The sequence below is a fragment of the Struthio camelus genome, chromosome W (genome assembly GCF_040807025.1).
Source record: "Struthio camelus isolate bStrCam1 chromosome W, bStrCam1.hap1, whole genome shotgun sequence".
NCBI lineage: Eukaryota > Metazoa > Chordata > Aves > Struthioniformes > Struthionidae > Struthio > Struthio camelus.
In genome coordinates, this window is record NC_090981.1 from 69,077,897 (window position 1) to 69,098,090 (window position 20,194).

The following is a 20,194-nucleotide window of genomic DNA, read 5'->3' on the forward strand; positions in this document are numbered from 1 at the left end:
TAACCATTGTTCCTAAAGTGATTTTTATTCTTCAGTATGGCAGGATATGTTGCAGTGTTCAGTTGTTTCTACGCTCTATTCATGTATTCTACCTCCCTCTCTTAAAATGACGCCTGGAGGTGACCCGGTGTGCTTCTAGTAGTGAATAGTTCTGATTAGAAAGAGGAGTTTTCACTCTTTAACTTTGCTGCTGCACTAGGAAATTTTTGAAGTAATTATTTCTTCTTTTCTGGACATTGGGGCTACCCTAAACTGATAGTTACCTTCAGATTTAGCGGCTTAGTATTTTGAGAAAACAGATTTCTGAGATCAGATGCCTGTATTTAGAGGGCTTTTTAAGGTTATTCTTCTATTCAAGCTCCGTTTTCTGTGAAAACCGATTGTAGCAGAGCTAAGGATTACTAATTAATTATTATTATGTATTAGTTTTTGCCCTTGAGTTGAAATCTGCAAGTGTCCGTCTTACAGGTGAAGTAGTAATTTGGTTGGATGCAAATAGTTTTAAATCCTTGGAATGGAGGAGAAAAACAATCCTTTCTTATAAAATCAAGCATGTTTCAGGCAAGGGTTATACTGAAAAATCTCAATCTCCGAGTTACCCGCATAAGTTATGTTAGTGTCTAATACCTTTAACAAGAAACAACTGGAGAAAGGGACCGTTTCTTTCTAGAAATGGCACACAAAGGGTGATTTTCTTTTTTATCCTTAATCTGTGAATGGAGTATAGTCTGTGAATGGACTCTTATATAAAATTATTTATAAATGCAAAGGGTCATGAAGTATACTTGATCTGATCTGTTATTGCAGTATAGGTCAAATTCTCCTTTTGACTGAGGCCAAATTCACACTATGATTTTAAAATTATAGATGGAATTAGTTTTACACAAAAAGCATTTTTTTTCACAAATTGGCATTACAGTATTAGTTAGAAACTGGTTCTTTCACATATTGTACCACCATGCTGTGCAAACTGTTTTAAGATGCTATTTCTACAGCTGTGATAATAAAGCGTGTGTGTGTGTGTATATATATATATATACATAAACACATTTATATATACAATATATAAATATTGTGTAAAACAGAAATTTGGAATGTGTATGTTCTAGGTAAGTAATAGTGCCGATGTTATTTTTGCTTTATGTTTTATCTCTCTGATTCTAGATTAATCCCAGAGCTCTGTTGTTTGGTCATACAGCCTCAATTACTTGTTTATCAAAGGCCTCTGCTTCCAGTGAGAAGCAGTATATAGTGAGTGCATCAGAAAGCGGGTGAGTTTTCTGAAGATTTATTAATATGCAGATCTGTTAAATAATGGAAGATGAGGGTAGAGGAGAGATTGGGTTGCTTACATCTACTTCTTTTCACTCTGAGTTTCTCATCCACGCTATTTTTTACTTAGACTAATGTCTAACTCATTCATTGCCATCCCAAATGATGGGACCTCTCCAAGGTAAATACTCAATGTGGTGTGAATTTTAGATTCCTGGTCTGAAGGAGGATAGAGGTGTGCCTGAGATCTTGAAGGCTTGCCTATGTTATTTGTTTTAACTTACGATGCAGTGGCAGGACACAGGACAGTTGTATGTAAAGTAATCTTTGCTGCCTTGGATATAACTTTATCTTTGGATGGCTAAGGAAATGTATGATGTTGTCAACTGCAGTCTAGATACTTCTGTCATCCTTTCACTTGAGCAGCTTTGTAAGTTCAGTTGTGGATGGACACCTATGCTTTGTTCCTCTCCTCTGCGTATCCAAGATCTGCTTCTTGAGTAGAAGCAAGCTTAAGGTCGTGATATATCTGGCTGGCAGGAAATGATTCCTGAACCTCTGAAATAAACCTCAGTGTTCACTGCCATGTGATTAAAATACTGTTTTTGGTAATAAGATTTTATTCCTTACAAATATGGAAAAAGTAAGCTCATCTTTGAACACCTCAGGAGAGGCACTAGAAGTATATAATAATCTGAAGTATTTTTGAGAGCAGTCAGGAGTTCTAAGTTACACAATTGCGTTTGCTTAGTATTGGTCGTTCGTGATGAACCATGGCATTTTACTCATTTCCCCTCGCAACTGTACTGGGGAAGCAGAGTTTGTATGGGTTACGATGGAAGGACTGGAAATTCAAGTAAATTTTGAGTTTCCTTTGTAAAAATGCTGCTTATTTGGTCACTAACAATTGTTTAAGCTTCTCCCAATATAAATGATTTCTAAATCCTTGAAAAATGAAATATTTTGGATGTGGTTGTAATTTGTCTTTTGTATTTTAGGGAGATGTGCCTGTGGGATGTGAATGATGGGAGATGCATAGAGTTTACTAAATTAGCCTGTGCACACACTGGCATACAGGTTCGTGCTTTGTGTATGCTTGAGAAGTCCTACTGTAGCATGGAAACTGTAGCTCTGTTATTGAAACAAGGCTAGGTTTTTTTGGAAGCTTAACAATGATATTTTATAAGATACCGCAGTATGCCGATATAGCTTATGCTGTATTCTGCGTCATCAAATGCCCTAGAGCTGGAAACGTGCTTTACTTCAGCTTTTGAAAAAGATATACCATAATTAATTTATCAGAAAGGCTGGAGAAAATAGAGGAAAAAGGAGGAGGTGTTAGGAGGAGTACTGATAAGGGGAGGTAGGAGGGTGAGGATGATCTTAGCAGAGAAGGTTGAGATGGCTTTCTGTCAGCTGCAGGAGGTGGGCATGGAGGCAAAGGATGGCCTTGAGAAGATGCTAAGAGAAAGGAGGGCCTCTGCAAAAAGCTTCCTTCGTATTACTTGCATACACAAAATTCCCTTCGGTTCTCGTTGGCATTTTTTTAAACAGATAGCCGTTAGACTATATTTATGAAATTATGATTTTGATTAAAAATGAAGTACTTGGTGCCTCACATGGAGTATAACCTCTGTGTTTTGTTAATATCCATTTAGTTCTACCAGTTCACTGTTGGGACTCAGCGTGAAGGGAGACTATTATGCCACGGACATTATCCAGAAATTCTTGTCGTGGATGCTACCAGCCTTGAAGTTCTTTACTCTTTATTATCAAAGATATCTCCTGACTGGATCAGCTCCATGAGTATCATTCGATCCAATAGAACACAAGGTAATTATTTTTGTTGCTTTTATTATGACTTTGCCTCCTTGTAAGAGAAATAGTTTCTCCCCAGGTTGCTGAAAATACTAGAATGTTACTTCTTGCCTCTTTCTCCCATGTGAGTAATGAAGATGGTCTTTTCCAAGACCCATCAAGCACTAACCTTTTTAAAAGCAATGTATACATATTTATATCCAGTCCCTGAAAAGGGGACTGGAGCATCTCCCATACAAGGAGAGGTGGAGAGTGCTAGTATTGTATTGTTTAGCCTGGAAAACAAGGCTCAGGGGAGGAGATCTTATCAATGTTTATAAATATCTCATGGGAGGATGTGAAGAGGATGGGGCCTCTCAGTGGTGCCCGGAGGCAGAATGAAAGGCAATGAGCACAAACTGAAACACGAAAAAATCAAATTAAACACAAGAAACGCTTTTTTTACTGAGCGGATGGTTGAACACTGGAGCAGGTTGCCCAAAGAGGCTGTGGAGCCTCCATCCTTGGAGATACTCAAACCTGCCTGGACGCAGTCCTGGCCAAGCTGCTCTGGCTGACCCTGCTGGAGCAGGGGCTGGACCAGAGGATCTCCAGGGCTCCCTGCCAGCCTCAACTGCTCTGTGATTCTGAGACTGCTTTAATATTTGCTCAGAGAGAAGACCTGATAATCTTTAATATTTTTAGTATTGTCTCTGTTGCTGTTCCACCAGATGAGAGTTTTAGCTCTGGTTATATTTAAATGCTTTCTCGTGAACGGAACCTCAGTTCTAGCCAAATTCAGTGTGTATGTGCGTGTGCACAACAGGTTCCAGTACACTTAGTAGACAGTGAATAGTTTTGTTATCTCCTTCAATGTATGCACGTGTCGAAACCTGGAGAACAAGGTGATACCTTGTTTTCTCTTTGAGAATTCAGAAAGAGTTTGGGAGAACGCTAGGAAGAACCTAGGAAGAGCCTCTAAGTGACACAAGACTGCAGGAAAGGCTACGAGGACTCTAAACGTTGAGGCTGTTTTCTTTATTAATGTGATGCGTAGTACGCATCATTTAGTGGCTTTGTTGATTAGTGACTTTATAAAAAGCACTGTTGTAACACTTTGAAAGCTATTGTAGGAAATATGTAAGGAATTTGTTGATTGAAGTGCACAATAGGATTATATGTCCAAGAAGCTGGCGGAAATATTACAATATTGTAACCATTGCTGGAGAAGAGGAAAGAAACCTGAAGACTGTAGAACTTTCTGTAAACATGATGACAGTCAGTTTAGTGGAGATGTATGCGGGTAGTCTCCATGTTTGGAAGCGGGTTAGTTGACATGATTTGAAGTGATACTCGTCCACATGTACCTGTTTTGCCCTGGGCTGGTTTGTATTGCTTTGCTGGGCTTTTAAGTTCTGGCAGCTGAGGAGCAGAAATGACTCATTCAGCTGTTGCTGTTCTGGAGGCTGTAACTCCACTCCTAGGGAGAGTTGAGTGAAAGTCTTGGGGATTCCTGTTTCAGTTTATTTAACTAAATCTGCTGCTGAACGCAGGTCAGCAAACTTGCTTCCTGAAGATGGGCTCCTATGGAGGGGGAAAAAAAAAAGAAACACTGAGAAGAGCGGTCTGAAGAGAGGAGAGATTTTTGTCTTGATTTGAGGCTGAGAGCAGTTTGTAACTGAGAGTGTTCCCAAAGCCCCGGCGTGGGAAAACTCCATTGCTGACCCCTAAAACCATCCAAGTTACTGGAGTAATTGCAAATGAACTATGATGTTAAGTCTTTTCAGATACTGGACCAGGGGTTTCATTTTATTTTGTAGTTGTTTTCATATTTTATAATCAAGAAGGTGTACCTTGGCTTAATGGACTTTCTGTCTTAACACTGGACTCCTCTGGTATAAACAGGAACCTCTAGAAAGTTTGACTAGCGCAAAACGTGCTCCTTTCCTGAAGGTAATGAATCTAATAATTGTGAAAGAAGCTCCCTGGGAACCTCCAACCTAAAACAAGTGGGACTACCCTTGCACGCCCCCGCCCCTTTCAACTGGAGCCTTAATTATTAATTTAGAGAACTTGCCCCCTCTCGTGATGGCAAAGAGCCTCTAAACATAAAACCAGCGAATCTCTGTGCGCGTGTGTGCACGTGTGTACTTATTTTCAATATACCAGTTCACTAATTAACGTTTGGTTATGTTTTGATGAACTTTAATACTGAGTTATTCTCATGTATTTTTGTAGTCGCACATGCACAAATGTGCAACGAAATGGAAAGGTTCTTGTATTTATCCATTTAACTTTTTGTATTTATTTTCCTCCAGAGGATACTGTTGTCGCTGTTTCGGTGACTGGCATTTTGAAAGTATGGATAATAACCTCTGAAGTTAGTCGCATGCAGGTAAACAAAGACTTCTGTACTGGTGATATTTGCTGGGCACCCCAATATCAACTGTTAACTCGCATAAATTTTTCTGAAGTCTTGTTGTGATGGAGAGAGACTCTCTTAGTCCTTTTTCCTGTTCTTCCATCTGCCTAGTAATGTTAGGATTTTTTTCTTTTACCCTCCAAAAATGAACTTCATTAATCTTGCTTAACCGATTCTTCAGACTACTGACAGAATTCTTGACGAAGATGCTTTTCTTTGTCTTACGCCTGACACTCACAGAGCTGACTTCAAAGTTAAGAACATCTAATTTAAAGTTAAGAATCTCTAATCTCTGATTCCTAGACATCTTTATTTGTACCATTAATTATGTTAGTTAGATTCAAATATTTTTGTCTAGTGACTTTTATTTTTCCCCTCTTTAAGTCCTATTCTTTTCTTAAGTCATCTTGTCCATTTCACAGTATTTTTGACTTCCAAAGGGAATTTAGTAACAAAAGGTTGTTACAATAACATTTGGCATTCCAAACTGAGATGGATACTATACTATATGTATAGCTTCATGTGATACAGACAGAATTTGTATGTTAAAGAGCTTGCAGTCCCAGTACCCTTTAGTCAAAACAGATGATATTAATAAGTAGTTGTTTACTTTGTATAGAAGAAATAGATTGCAAAGTTGAAACTTACGCTGTATTGCACAGGAGCTGTGTGTCTTTTAATATGGTGGTGAAATTATAAAAGTCACAATGCGACTTTATCACAGTACTTCATTTTTTTATGTTCTTAAAGATATCTGTACTCAATTTTTAATTTTTTATTGTAGTTTTATTATGTTATTATTATAGGTAATTATTATATCATTTTTTAAAAAGAAATTCCTATTTTCTTTGAGAAAAGTAAAGAAAAAGTGAGAAGTAGAGGTGTTTGAAGGGCTTGCAGAGCAAAGAATACAATTTTTAGGAATTTTCATTATTAATGTTATCTACAGCTAAGTCTTATTTGGCAATTTTTGCCTTCCTGTGTACTAATCGATAGAAGGTCCTATAGGAGATTTGCCATACTTCTCATAAACGTCTTACAAATTAACCATTCACAGAAACTTCCTATAAGAAATGTATATTACTTGGATACTTTTGCAGATGGTTAGCAGCTATGAAAATATAATTTTATTATATATAGAAAAACAAATTCAGTTTTCTGATTTCAGAAATGTTTATAGCACAAAAGCAACATATTTTGAATTAGCTGGGAAGACCAATATAATGGAATTCCTTGCTTTTGATCCTATAAGGGTACCTCAAAGTCGTTATTCAATTTTTTTGTTTCACAGTTTCAACCTAGTTGAAATTATATGATATCTGATCACTTCAGAGCTCTTTCTGGAAACCCTTGTCATGCAACTACTACTATTCTACCTAATATCACATTTAAAAGTTACATTAAACATAAAGGTGTTAGCAATAGAGAGTATTGGCTCTTCTGAAAGTGAGAAACACAAAGACATAACTGAACAGGGGTTTTGTCATAGTCTGTGTAGGATATTGGGAACCCTGAAAGAATGAAGTCAGAGCTGAATCTACTTAGTTTCAGCTGACTTTCTGCAAGCAGGGTATTTCACTGAGGGTGACAATACCAAACAGGCACTGCTAATCTCTCCGGAGAAGCTGGGGAATTTGTTAGGCAAGACAAGATACCACATGCTCTTGCAGATCTTCTTATGAAGAATGATAGAATAAGAACGGCTACAAGTGTTTGGTTTTTCCGTAGAAGTTGGCCATCTGTCATCTTATGAAACTCAGAGGAGTCCCTTTTCTGTTGCATGTTCTCTGTCATCTTCCTAAATTGAGTTTGAGCAAAAAAAGATTCACTTGGGTTTTCTCTTATTATCTGATTTTGTGCGTGTGTGTAGAGACTGTCAGTTTTAAATACTTTTGTCATACTCTCTGAGCACTTAACTGGTTTCTGTGTATAAATGTGTGTTGGGCAGAACGTTTGTTTCCCACTTTGAAGGTGAGGAAAAAATATCCCAGGAAAATTCTGTCTTGTGCGAGAGATCTGTAAGAGAGCAAGGAGCTGCACCTGGGACAGCTGAGTCCCTGCTTCTGCCATAATTGCTTGGCTGAGCTGCTTTCCTCTACCCTGTCTTAATTAATAGGGTTTGGTTTTTAGCTAGTTTCGTAAGGTTCTCCATTTTCATAAAGTGAGTGGAATTGCACAGACAGGTTGCCATATACATCTCCTGGTTAGAGGCCAGCAAAGCATTCAGTCTGTAGTCTTCTGGTTGTTTCAGCTCTGGTTTTCCTGAAAAAGGAAATCAGGAAAAGATGTGGAGCAGCCAAGTCACCGCTATCCTTCGGGGTCAGAGTGAAGATGGACAGTCAGGAGAGTTTGCAAGTGAGGATTGACGTGGGAGCCTAGTTCATGTGTTTTCTGGATCTGGCCAGGTTAGCAGTAAGCACCCTCAGTGCAATCAAAAGGGAGGGTTTTGCTTGGAGGTGGAGCTGGCGGGATTCCAGAGGAATTGTCCTTGTTGGCCAAGGTACAGCATCAACGCAGCAGACCAGCATAACGCCCTTAGCTCAGTAAAGGGTGCAGTGCCCAGTGGGTAAGGTGCCGTGCTATTTGGTAGCGCTAGGCTGAATCTTGGAAGAACGTGGTCAGCAGTGGCTGAATTTTAACCTCTAGCCAAGGGTGAGACTGCTGCAGAAAACTGAGACGTGAGCTAGTGGAAATGAGTTGGGGAGGAAACAGGGGCTTGCATATTCAGCAGTTCTCATCTTTCCAACTCTGCTGATGTGCTGGACGCTATTTGCACCTAATTACGGCTATAAAGGAATCTTTAGATTAAAAAAATGGCATCTTTATTCCAGTTGATGTCTTTTTTTTTTTTTTCTGTCTGTCTCTCCAAGGGAATTTTTTACGTATTGCTGCTTTGGTTGTGTTTTTCTGTGTAATGCTACCTTTGCACCTGTGACAGAGTCTGCAGACTTGACTCTTCATCACAGGAAGATTGATATTCAACAGATGATATACCCATGAGGGTATCAAAATAAAACATGAGTGTTTGTTTCAGTTAGGATTTATAGAAACATTTTTGATTTGAGCAAAATTTTAACTGTCAGGAAATGTCCTTCTTTGAAGGTACTGTTGTTATGACAGAAGCTAATATAGCTCTATTTAATTTCCAATTCATATTTTTAAATAGAATACAATTAATTTAATGTAACTTTTCTTTTTTTTTTTTAGGATACTACGCCAGTATTTGAAGAGGAGTCTAAACCTATTTATTGTCAAAACTGCCAAAGCATTTCTTTCTGTGCATTTACCCAACGGTCATTGTTGGTAGTGTGCTCCAAATACTGGAGGGTAAGGAAAGCCAGTTGAACGAAAGCTGGCTTTTTTCACTATAGATAAACGCCAGTAAGGCATTTAGACCAAAAGGTTTATTCTTTTTATAAATTCAAACTCTAGAGTTCATTGAGTGTAATCCCTTAAAAGTATATTGTCTTGCAGTGTAGGGAATATATTGCTTTATTTCAATAAAACAAGGCCTATTACTTTTACCTAGACAAAATATGTGATATAATGTAACATCCTGCCATATTTATAACATTTTGGATAGTCCTGTAGTCATTAGGTAGATGTTAGATTTTTTTTTTTTTCTAATAAATTTTCTGTATCCTAAGTAAGTATTGTTCTAAGACAATTTAATATGTCTGTGCTGAAATACTGAAATTAGCTGCTATCTGGGCGTTTTAATCTGTAGTTGGTTAATGATAGACTTTTCTATTTCTTTGCAGGTTTTTGATGCTGGAGATTATTCCCTCTTATGTTCAGTCCCTAGCGAGAATGAACAGACCTGGACTGGCGGTGACTTTGTGTCAGCTGATAAAGTGATTGTATGGACAGAAGATGGGCAAAGTTTTATATACAAATTACCAGCCAGGTACTCAGAAAGGAAACACTGTCTACTTCTTTATTTGTTGAGATAAAAAAAGAGAAGCTTTGAATAAACACTTAGTATTTTTGGCTTGTATTTCTTTACAAAATTATATGAAAGTTGTAGAAACTAATACTCCATGAGCATATTTTAAAGTGTGTGTCCCCAGAATGTATCGCATAGAGGTAATGCTCAGTAATTTAAAATCAAAGATTGTCTCGCTATTTTCTGATGCTACTGTAACTCTCTTTCACTTCATAATGGTAGCTGTTGGAGAATGTGTGATGGGAAGGGTTGCATTTTGCTGTTGAATAAGTGTCATAAACAAATTGAAATCAAATGTATGTTTTAAATATTTCCTAAAACCTTCTTCCATAAGGAAGAAATAGAATTTGGCTATATGAAGCAGAATGTAAATGATAGTATTATAGGTGTGTACTCTCCAAGCCTTTTAAGGGCTCTGTGGGGTGAACAGTTGTTTTGTGGACATAAATATAAAAATATAAAGTTAAATTAAAATTAGTTGTTGCAGGGGTTAAGCAGATTTAGAAAGACAAAATTAAAATAAAGGAACTTTTATGGCTCTCTTTTGACATTTTTTACTTCTTATTGTGCACGTGCTGCTTTGTTCTGGGTGAAGGTACTAGTTTTCTCCGAGAGATCCCTGAACCTTCTGTGATAAATCAGATGAGAAAATTTCTTTCCCATCTCATATCCTTTGGGTTTGGTGCATTTAGCTCCTGAATCTGTCTGAAGCCAAATATGTTGAACTCTGGAGTAGACCCTAAAGCCAGCCTTCTTTCTTTCCTTTTCTTCAGTTATGAATGTGTGTGGGGACTGAGCTGAAAACATTTGGAACAATTTTTATTTATTTGGAACATTTATTGACTGAGGACATTAAAGTTATTGTAATGATCTGCTATACACTGTATTAACAATTAAAAAAGTAATAGTTAGAGGCTTAGGGGGTTGTTTTTTCTTTTGAAAGTAAAAAGAATCTAACATATTCTTTATCTGGTGATACAGTAATCCCTTTCTACTAATTTAGGGAATTTTATTCCTTTTTTTTTGTTTGCAAACCCAGTTGTCTACCAGCTAGTGATTCATTTCGCAGTGGTGTGGGAAAAGCAGTAGAAAATTTAATTCCACCTTTATTGTACAGTGTATTGGACAGAGCGGATAAACAGGTAAAAGATATTTCCTTTGGATTTTCTTATCTGTACTGTCTTGTGTACTGCATTTCTTTTTCTAAAGACTTGAAACTCACTTAGCATAGCAAGTGACCTCTTCTCCTTCAAAGTAGACATTTAGGGTTGTTTCTTGTTCCAGTAAAAGTAGATGTTTAGGAGAGTAACTGATATAATACACCTTCTGTTTTTTTTGTGGTTTGTTTTTTTTTATTGTCATATAAGTATTGTGATTAGTCTCTGGTCCAGTGAATCTTCAGTTCTTTTGTACTAACAGCTTACCGCGCATCAGTGCCTGGAGAATTACAACTCAAGCTGTGATGTGCCTAATGGTTAGGCAATCACTGAAGAAGTATTTTTACTATCACAGCTTAGGTTTTGAATGCCTAAATTTTTGCAAAGGAAGTAAGACCCCATTTTTCTGGCCCAAATCCTCTTCGAATTAGGATTCATTCTTATGTTGTACAGTAAACTGTATGTGCTATAAACTAATACAGCTTGAGGCTGTTGTGTAATTACATCTAGTAACGTACAGTACTATTAGTAAGTCTAACTTACAAATACTGTTATTACAAGACTATTATAGGGATTTTTAAAAATATTAACCATTTAATTTGTTGCCAAATTTGGACATTGATACTCTTATACTTTTTTGTTTAATTGTTTTTTTAAACTTTGTGTTGTCGATCAATTCGTAACATGTTTTGTTTCTGTTTTTGAACTTTTTCACTGAGTGGTGTATCTTAAACTTATTGTTAAAACATCAACAACTTTATATTTTATATGCATGTAAACAGTTTTAAAATTTCCCTCTTCCCCTAAGTCTGTGACATATTTTGTAACTAATCACAGTTTCTGCTGGTTCATATTACTATATTTATCCTTTCTCCTATGGAAAGGCTAAAGTCTAGAGTGGCTAGTTCCCATTTTGATCTTAAAAGGTACAGTGGATTTTGTGGAAAGTGAATTTTGAGGTTAGTACATGATTTACATGTGCCTGAAGTTGTTCTAATTTATTATTATTATTATTTTAACAGTTACTAATATGTCCCCCAGTTACTCGATTCTTCTATGGACGTAGAGAGTTTTGCAATAAACTCTTAATCCAAGGAGACTCTTCAGGGAGACTGTGTATTTGGAGTGTGCCTGATACATTTGAACAACAGGACAGTGCAGAAGGTATACTTAGTTAACGATCTTGCTGCCAAGAACCTTTTAATGGACATGTCTGTCTAAATTCTTGTTATGTGATTTCTGTAGCTGGCTGAAATACTGTTACTTTTCTTACAAATGCATCAATCATGTTTCCCTGAGCCTTACACGACATATTTTCATAGTTGCTTGGACATATAAGTGTATATATAATTTTTATACTGCATTTGCTTAACTCACTTCTGTGTCAAGATGCACGTTGAGAAAGGTGGAGTGTATGGAGGAGTAGGTTAGAAAAGTCTTGGAAATACTTGAATAAACAGAAATGAAGGAAGCTTGTTGGGTTGTTTTTGCAGTAGATCCAGCTTTGTTTCCAACACTTGGGCAGTCCCTCAGCAACCTTTTAATTTCAGGTTACCAACCATTTTTTCCTCCTGTTCAGATTTTTTTGATGTGAACTACTGAAGTTTCAAATGAAATCTGTGTTGCTTGAATAGTTTTTTGTTTTTGTTTTAAATTATTAGCTTATTGTAAGAGTTACAGTAATTTAAGTTTTAAATATATCATCAAAATCTTAATTTACTATGAGTACTTTGCAGGAGTTAAATTTTTACCTGTTTTACTTTCCGAATACCAGCTCTGATCATTGCCATCTCTGTATGTAGCTTCCTCTTGTAGCTTAAATCATGTACTTTTTCAGTTCTCTCACAAGTGTTCATTGTTTCCATGTGTTGCAGTAACAGCGCTCATGTAGCTGGTGAATTAATTTCCAGCATATGTATTGTACTTGGTTTGAACCGTTGTAACATAGTGTATTTAAAAGCAGGCCTTGACATCTTCTCAGAAAATCTTTGCATTTCATTCCCTTTTTTTAAACTCTTTTTCTCCTTTTGAACAGGACTACAAGCAACCACCTCAGTATCCCTACAGGAAGCTTTTAATAAACTTACCCCTCACCCTGCTGGAATTATAGACCAATTAAGCTTAATACCAAACATCAATGAACCGCTTAAAGTGACAGCGAGTGTATATATCCCAGCGCATGGGCGTCTGGTTTGTGGTCGTGAAGATGGAAGCATCGTTATTGTGCCAGCAACGCAAACTGCTATAGTTCAGCTTCTGCAAGGAGAGCATATGCTTAGGAGAGGTATGGAAATAAGTTTTAGAAAAGCACAGTTGGATTACCGAACGTGCTGATTTCTTACTCGATACACTGAAATGAGAAATAGTTTCAAGAAGTGAGCATTCAGTTGTTTTATAAATATGGTTTAAAAAGTGGGGGGAGAGGAGAAAGTGGAGAAATCATATAACCGTATTCTTAACAAGGTCTCTGTTCTATTATGTAATGAGAAACTTAAGTGAAAAATTAAGTGTGGCCAGCTTGCGTCAGTTTTCTGGGATGTCCCTTCACTGGAAAGGTTCAGGTGTTTCTCCTGGATTCTTTCTGAGATGCAGTAGCAACATTACAGTGGGGGAGATCGTCTCTCTTCTACCCAGAATTGTCTGGGCCGCACGTTCAGCTAGAGTAGTAGTGTGCCTTTGAAGCTCTCCTTGGGAAAGTAATGCATTTAAAAGAGAATTCCTCCTTGTGTATCACGTAGTTAAAGTATGTTATACATTGGCCTGCTGCTGTACATTCTGGTTCCAGATAATTTTGTCCTAATGTTTTTATCTTGGTGTTTCAGAACAAATGTGTTTGTCTCAAATTTTTACATATGCTGGTAAATGAAAAAGATACTTAAATATTCTTCTCTTAAGTGGATATATAAGGCTCCCAGTTATAATATTTTCTGTTTTTAATTGATTTACTGTATATAATTTCAAACATCAGTGAATTTTTATGCAAAGTTCAGTTTCCTCAAAGTCAGTTACGTTATTCTGCAGTTCTCTGCTGGTGACTCTTAACCTCATAAAAATTCTAAAGAGCTCAGGACAAACTGCAACATGCCTCTATCTTTTTAATCGAGAGCAGACTGCTTCTTAGTATCCTGTATTGGAAACTGTTCTAATGAATTTTTCTCTCTTCCCCCCCACCTCTAAATTTCTCAGGTTGGCCACCTCACCGGACTCTCCGAGGCCATCGAAACAAAATTACATGTTTACTCTATCCTCATCAGGTTTCTTCTCGTTATGATCAAAGGTATTTGATCTCAGGTGGTGTGGATTTCTCAGTCATCATATGGGATATATTTTCTGGAGAGATGAAACATATCTTCTGTGTACATGGTGGAGAAATTACACAGCTTCTAGTTCCACCAGAAAACTGTAGTGTAAGTCTGAATCCTTCTCGAGAATGTGAATGTAATAAAAATACTGCAGGTTTAGAATTGAGCCAAAGTATAACTCTTGCAGATATTTAAAAAGAGTTTAATTGCTCTGTTAATTTCATTTTTTTTTAACATCATGATCTATCTAGGTAGAGGACTAAAAGTAGTGGAAAAACTGGATATTAAAACATAGGTAAAGAAATGGTTGGCATTGCGTGATATACAGCATTAACAGTGGGAGGTTTTTACCCCGTGGAAGCAAAGTCTTGGCCCTGAAGCTGCTTGGGAATGTGACAGGGAAACATCCACAGCGGTTGTCACATTTTATTTTTCATAATTTGAGTGAATAGGAAGAGTTTTATGAGCGAATTGCCATTAACTTGTTTGAAAGAAAATCCTGGTTTCTCTCTTTTGCTTATCAGAATTTCCTTGCCCTTTATTTCCTTTTGTCTTCCGTTATTCTTCTTGAACAACATTTTTCTGCTTAGTTATCCTCATTTTCTTACTTCTTCTGTTCCTCGAGCCCATTTGCTTTATCTCTGCACTACTTAGCTCTACTGGTATGCTCTTTTCCTCCCTGGGTCTCAACTCTAAAAAAGACTAGAGAGTTAGAACTAAGAACTGCGAAGAACAAGAACTAAGTTGAACTAAGCTAAAGGTAGATGTACACTTTTTAAAATAAAAACATCTAACTATTAGTCTACAGTCAAATAAAGTCTCGGAGAAACTGGAAAAAATAAATATATAAGATTTAAAACTACTTAAAGAGTAGTTCTTTCAAGTGTGTGTGCAGGGCAATATATTTTCTTTGTTATAAGTCAAAATACTTGACCTTTCGTTTTTTTTCTTCGTTTTACGAAGTAACGCACGTCGGTGTGATGGCTAAAGCACTTCTGCCTGTAGCATAAAAATTTGAATAAAAGTGACGGAGTCAAGTATTCTGTATTTTATTTGAAGGTGAACTGTTTTATCAGCTGACTGAATCTGTTTGTCAAATAATTTATTTTATTATTTTTATGACTGTTTTGATCCTTTCAAATTTTAAATACTTGAAAAGCATGTAGAGGGTGGAGCAATTTTATTTTCTTTTTTGTGGAAAAATTGAAAGATGTTCTTCATAGTTACTGTATAAGATCAAAGAAATGTATCATAATAAATATGAAATACTGTTATTGGTTTTTTTGTCTGAGGTAGCCATATCACTTGGTCATGTTGAGAAGGCAAGATGTTCTCATACCCATTTGCTCTGCGATGTGCAAGTGGTTGGATTCTGTGGATGAAATTCTGGTTCTGGTGAAGTCAATAGCAACTTTGTCATAGGCTGATGTCCGTGCGTTTTGCTTATAAAATAGGTTGTTTATCGCCAGTCTGATGAAGAGTATTTTATCAAATGAAAACTAATTTTATTATGATCAAAATAATTCTTTTTTTTGTTTGTTTGTTTTTTCCTAAGGCAAGAGTCCAGCACTGTATTTGCTCTGTTGCCAGTGATCACTCAGTAGGTCTTCTGAGTTTGCGGGAGAAAAAATGTATCATGCTGGCATCCCGTCACCTTTTTCCTATCCAAGTAATAAAGTGGAGGCCTTCAGATGACTACCTGGTGGTGGGGTGTTCGGATGGATCTGTGTATGTCTGGCAAATGGATACTGGTAAGGTTTAATGCAAAGATAGTGACTTCTGAAAAAGAAAAAATTATATTTGCTAATAGTTCTCTAAGTTGCATCTCAGGGAGATGAGTTAAATTTTTTCACACATTTATATTTAAAGATTTCGCTCTCCAAATCTTTCCTAAATTTACAGATTATTTAAGTATACATATTTCAGTATTTTGAAGAACTCATTTAGTTCTGGAGAAGTATAGCTCACTGTGGCTTTTTCCCCCTATGTGATTTCCTAATTATCTTTACAGAGAACAGTGGAAATGCTCACATTGGCAGCACATAACGTCCCCTAAATTTATTAGTGTTTGTGCAAGTTACTTGAAGCTTAGTGTAGAAATGCATCATCTTAAACCTGAAAGAGTTTGCAGCGTGAAGAATAATCATAAATTAAAAAAAAAAAAAAAGTTAATGGTTAAAATTTTAGTTTTGAAGTATTTTAAAAGACTTAAGGCTTGTTCTTAGTTTCCTGAACAGAATGGGTAACAAGGGCATAAAATAATAGCAGCTATGTTGTAGAAATTTGTGTTTGTGGTATTTGAAAGGGAGAAGACAAGGAATAATGCATCAAAATATATACTGTAAGTAGCTGCCTACCTTCTAACTCGATTATAATTGAGTTAAGAAAAAAAACCCAAACATGTAATGATGTCTGAATATTCTTTTCAGCTTATTATGAAAACTAGATGAGAATTTTGTTGTTGTTATCAAAGTTCTAGGAAGGAAAAAAAAAAAAAAAACCTGATAACCATCATAGACAGTGTAAGCCACACAGGTAGCTGGGTGGGAGAAGGAATTTGAAATGATTGAAAATATCCTTTTACTAAAAATGTCAAGGGAATGTTTAGGGGAAAATGTTTAGGGGAAAAAAATCCCGTTAGGAATATGAGTTCTAAAAATAGCTTATACACAACCAGAAGTTTTAGGCATAGCATCCTATGGTGTAAGTTATTTTCACACACGGTACTTGTGATGTTTTGGACTTTTCTGAATTGTTTCTGCTAAGCTAATGCTTTTCAAAATATGCAAAGGTGCGCTGGACAGGTGTGTGATGGGAATAACAGCCGTTGAAATCTTGAGCGCTTGTGATGAGGCAGTTCCAGCTGCTGTAGACTCCCTCAGTCATCCGGCCGTCAACCTGAAGCAGGCCATGACAAGACGTAGTCTTGCTGCCCTGAAAAACGTGGCCCATCAGAAACTACAGACTCTTGCCACTAACCTTTTAGCTTCAGAAGCATCTGACAAAGTAAGTTGTGTTTTTGTTTTTAATGCAATATCTGGAACATTTATTTTCATAAACAATGAAATGAACGTGGAAAGCCTTCATCGTTGTAAACTTAAAGGGTCTTATCCAAAGCAGTTTATAATTTTAATAGAAAGACCCAGACTGACTTTAACGCTTTAGGTTAGCGTTAGCGTTTAGCTTTAGGTTACCCAGAGGTATGTTTTCTTGGACTAACAGTTTGAGCCTTGTTCAGTGTAGTTACTTACCCGGAAGGAATCGAAATTGAGATTTTTCTCATATTTAGAAGTATTAGTTGAATTCCTTCTATAACTGTAACACATTTATTTTATTAAGTTTACAGCATAGTTGTAAGTTGGCTCTCAGAAGTTGGCTTCTGAAAAAAGACAAGTTAAAATATTTTCTCTAAACCTGTTAATTTAGAGAGAAAATTTCCTGCTTCCTGAAGGATATTACCTGTGTCTCAACTATTATTAAATTTTAACACTTTCTTTTTAAATATTGTTCAATACGTTTGTAATGGCAGTATGTATTTAACTCATAAATATCACAATATCGATTAAGAACAGACATAGTAAAACTATATAAGTTCAGGTGTGCATACTTAATTCTTTTCTGAATTGAATAATTTTTTTGTACTGCATATGGAAGGACGGTTTTGGTAAAAACAAAGTGAGAATAAAAATTTGAGAGAAGAAAAAAATCTGTTATGACAGTGATGAAACACTTTATATTTTCAGCCCATCATACAATATTTCTGTGGTTTTTTTACAGACTTGTTCCCAGTTTTAGTAGTATGTTTTACAGTAAATTAGTGATTAAAAGCTCTAGATAAGAGACTAGCCTTATATTTTACTTGTGAACATGCTGAGTCCTTTAGCAGTGGTAATACTTGCCCAATTTATAAGGGAGAAGAATTATACATTTGCAGAGGCAAGCCTAAGAAGTTAAAGGTTGCTGGAGGAATAATCTCTTTATGAAAAATGGATGTTGAAAGAGCTGCTGGGATTTCTCTTGCCGCTCTCCACCCATTAGGGATTTCTTTCACCACTGTCTTTCTTCTGTACAGGGATTATGGGCTTCTCTGAGAGAAATCCTATCAGGAACACCTTTCTGACTTCAGCCTCCAGGATATTGCAGGCTATATCTAGATGACAGTGAAGGGCTGTATTTTTTTTCTTTTTGTTTTTTACTGGAGTAGGGGTTAAAGAGTGAGTAGACATAGATGCATATTGTAGAAAAAAGGAATAAGGAATATTTTGCTTGCTGTTGGGAAAACTAAAATTCTATGTTTTACATCATGAATATAGACAGTTATGATGGTGAATCTATTTAAATTTAAATTGTCAAAGTCCTACATTTTCATGTTAGTTTTTATAAATAAATCTCATAATAGAAGCAATAGAAGCAATATAGTGAATTAGTATACCTATCTTAGCAGTTGGAACCTGTGGGGGAGGGTATATGTGGGGGGATTTTTAATTTTATAGTGTTTTTAATTTCACAACAATTTTAGTTCCCTTCAGAATTAATAACATAGGCTACCAAACACCATGAAGGGATTTGAGGAGAAATTTGAAATGTGGTGGTAAATGCATGGAACTGTGCAAAACACCATTTCCTTCATTTTGATTGTAATAAAATTAGCAAAGAGCTTAATTATAAACAACAGGAAATATCTGGTTGGTATAAATGTATTCTGACAGAATATCGCATAACACTGGCATACGCATATGGAGGCTATCTGAATGTTTTCTGTAGTTGCTGTGTTTCTAGCTTGACTAAAAATTAAAAAAAAAATGCCAAAGTGTTGGTGATTTCCTTATGATAAGATTATTCCAGTTGCTGTTCAATTAACAGATGTGTATATACTCACAAATGCATGGCTTATACAAGACAGTGATGTCCTCCAAAACAAATAATCCAAACCCTCTTCTTTCCTTCACTCTTCTTACAAGTTAGATCCATCCATTTGTTCAGTTAGAGCATCCGTGGAGCTTGGCAATACCAATTGAGAGAGCCTCCTTCTGGTATCGTGGCCTGTTTTACCAAAAGCTAATCCATCTATTTTTCCTTAAATACTGGATTGTCCACCCACCGGGCCTCCCCCCACAAATCTCTCAATGAGAACGAAACCAGCTCTGACTCGGTGAGGTCCTGAGCCATGGAGCAGTGGTACCTGAGCATCTGCCCTGGGAAGCACCGCTGTGCGGTTGCCCCGTGGTCATGCTTGTCTGCGACGGGCTGCTGGGCTGCGTGGACCTGTGGTCTCACCTGACCCGACTCTTCTCATGGTGCACTACCTTGGCCGTCTGTGCCAGTTGAGCACAGCCGGCCCGCAGGAGGCTTTTGAAGACCACCTTGCCTCATCAGAAGCTCATTGTCAGCTGACCGCCTTGTTTGTGCTTGCTGAAGACTTTGTAGTATGGGATTATTTCTGTTTGTGTTGTGGGACAGAGAAACTGCTTCCCCAAATCCCTCCTTTCCCCTCACCCTGGTCAATGTTGTGCTGAAAGCTGTAGGCAGGCTTTCCTTACAGTCCCACTTCTAGCACCTTGATTTCACTGAAAAACTGACCTAGTTTTGTGAATGCTTTTTTCCCTTGGATGAATGAATGCAGGCTACAAAGAACTGATTTGGGTGAACTAGCTGAATTTTATCCTCTTGCATCATGTAGCCTCTAACCTCTCTTGATAATGCTGCTTTTTGGGGTGTTTGGCCCCCTGTACCACAGTGGTGTTTAGCCTCGGACTTGTGTGTGGTGTTTCAGAAAGGGCAAGGACCGTGAACAGTAATTTAACTGAGGCGGCTGTTGATCAGAATTACCTGACGCTGGGTTCTTCATAGCCCGCCAGTGCTGAAGGCTACTGTCCAAGATCTTCTTTTCCTTCCGTTAATGCCGACCCAGCAGGTAGGCAGGAGGTGAAGGAGATGGATCAGCTGTTCGGGGACCGGGCAGTGGCAATCCAAAGGGATTTGGAGCAGATCTCATGCATTGAGAGTTACTGGTGTCCCATATGGACAGGAATTGTTCAAGTTCTTCAACTTAAAGATTTCAGCCCATAGAATACAAATATATATGTATTTTCAGTTGGAAACAATGAAGTGAATTTTGTTGTCTATTGAAGTTACATTTTTAGACACTTAAGGGCCATGAATTGATGGCTGTTGCTTTTCTTGAGGTATGTATTATATTAGAAACATTCGATCATCTCCTGAACTTCACTAGAAATACTGGTTCGAGTTGTAGCAGAGCTTGGTATTGCGAGAGGTCACTAAGATTATTTGTTCTATT

The 20,194-nt window shown here is 37.0% G+C and overlaps 1 protein-coding gene across 3 annotated transcripts in view; it reads left to right on the forward strand.

Moving 5' to 3' along the window:
- The window catches only part of LOC104138517 (WD repeat-containing protein 7), a 177,384-nt gene that overhangs the window by 13,607 nt on the left and 143,583 nt on the right, over positions 1-20,194 (forward strand). For 2 of the 3 annotated variants that reach the window (XM_068925161.1, XM_068925162.1), the window contains exons 3-14: positions 1,165-1,271; positions 2,271-2,349; positions 2,931-3,105; positions 5,388-5,464; positions 8,699-8,818; positions 9,253-9,398; positions 10,477-10,579; positions 11,617-11,758; positions 12,630-12,878; positions 13,781-14,001; positions 15,452-15,647; positions 16,688-16,902. In XM_068925161.1, coding sequence (XP_068781262.1) covers positions 1,165-1,271; positions 2,271-2,349; positions 2,931-3,105; positions 5,388-5,464; positions 8,699-8,818; positions 9,253-9,398; positions 10,477-10,579; positions 11,617-11,758; positions 12,630-12,878; positions 13,781-14,001; positions 15,452-15,647; positions 16,688-16,902 — 1,830 coding nt within the window. The remainder of the gene's footprint in view (positions 1-1,164; positions 1,272-2,270; positions 2,350-2,930; positions 3,106-5,387; positions 5,465-8,698; positions 8,819-9,252; positions 9,399-10,476; positions 10,580-11,616; positions 11,759-12,629; positions 12,879-13,780; positions 14,002-15,451; positions 15,648-16,687; positions 16,903-20,194) is intronic. The other variant, XM_068925163.1, reaches the window with a different exon arrangement.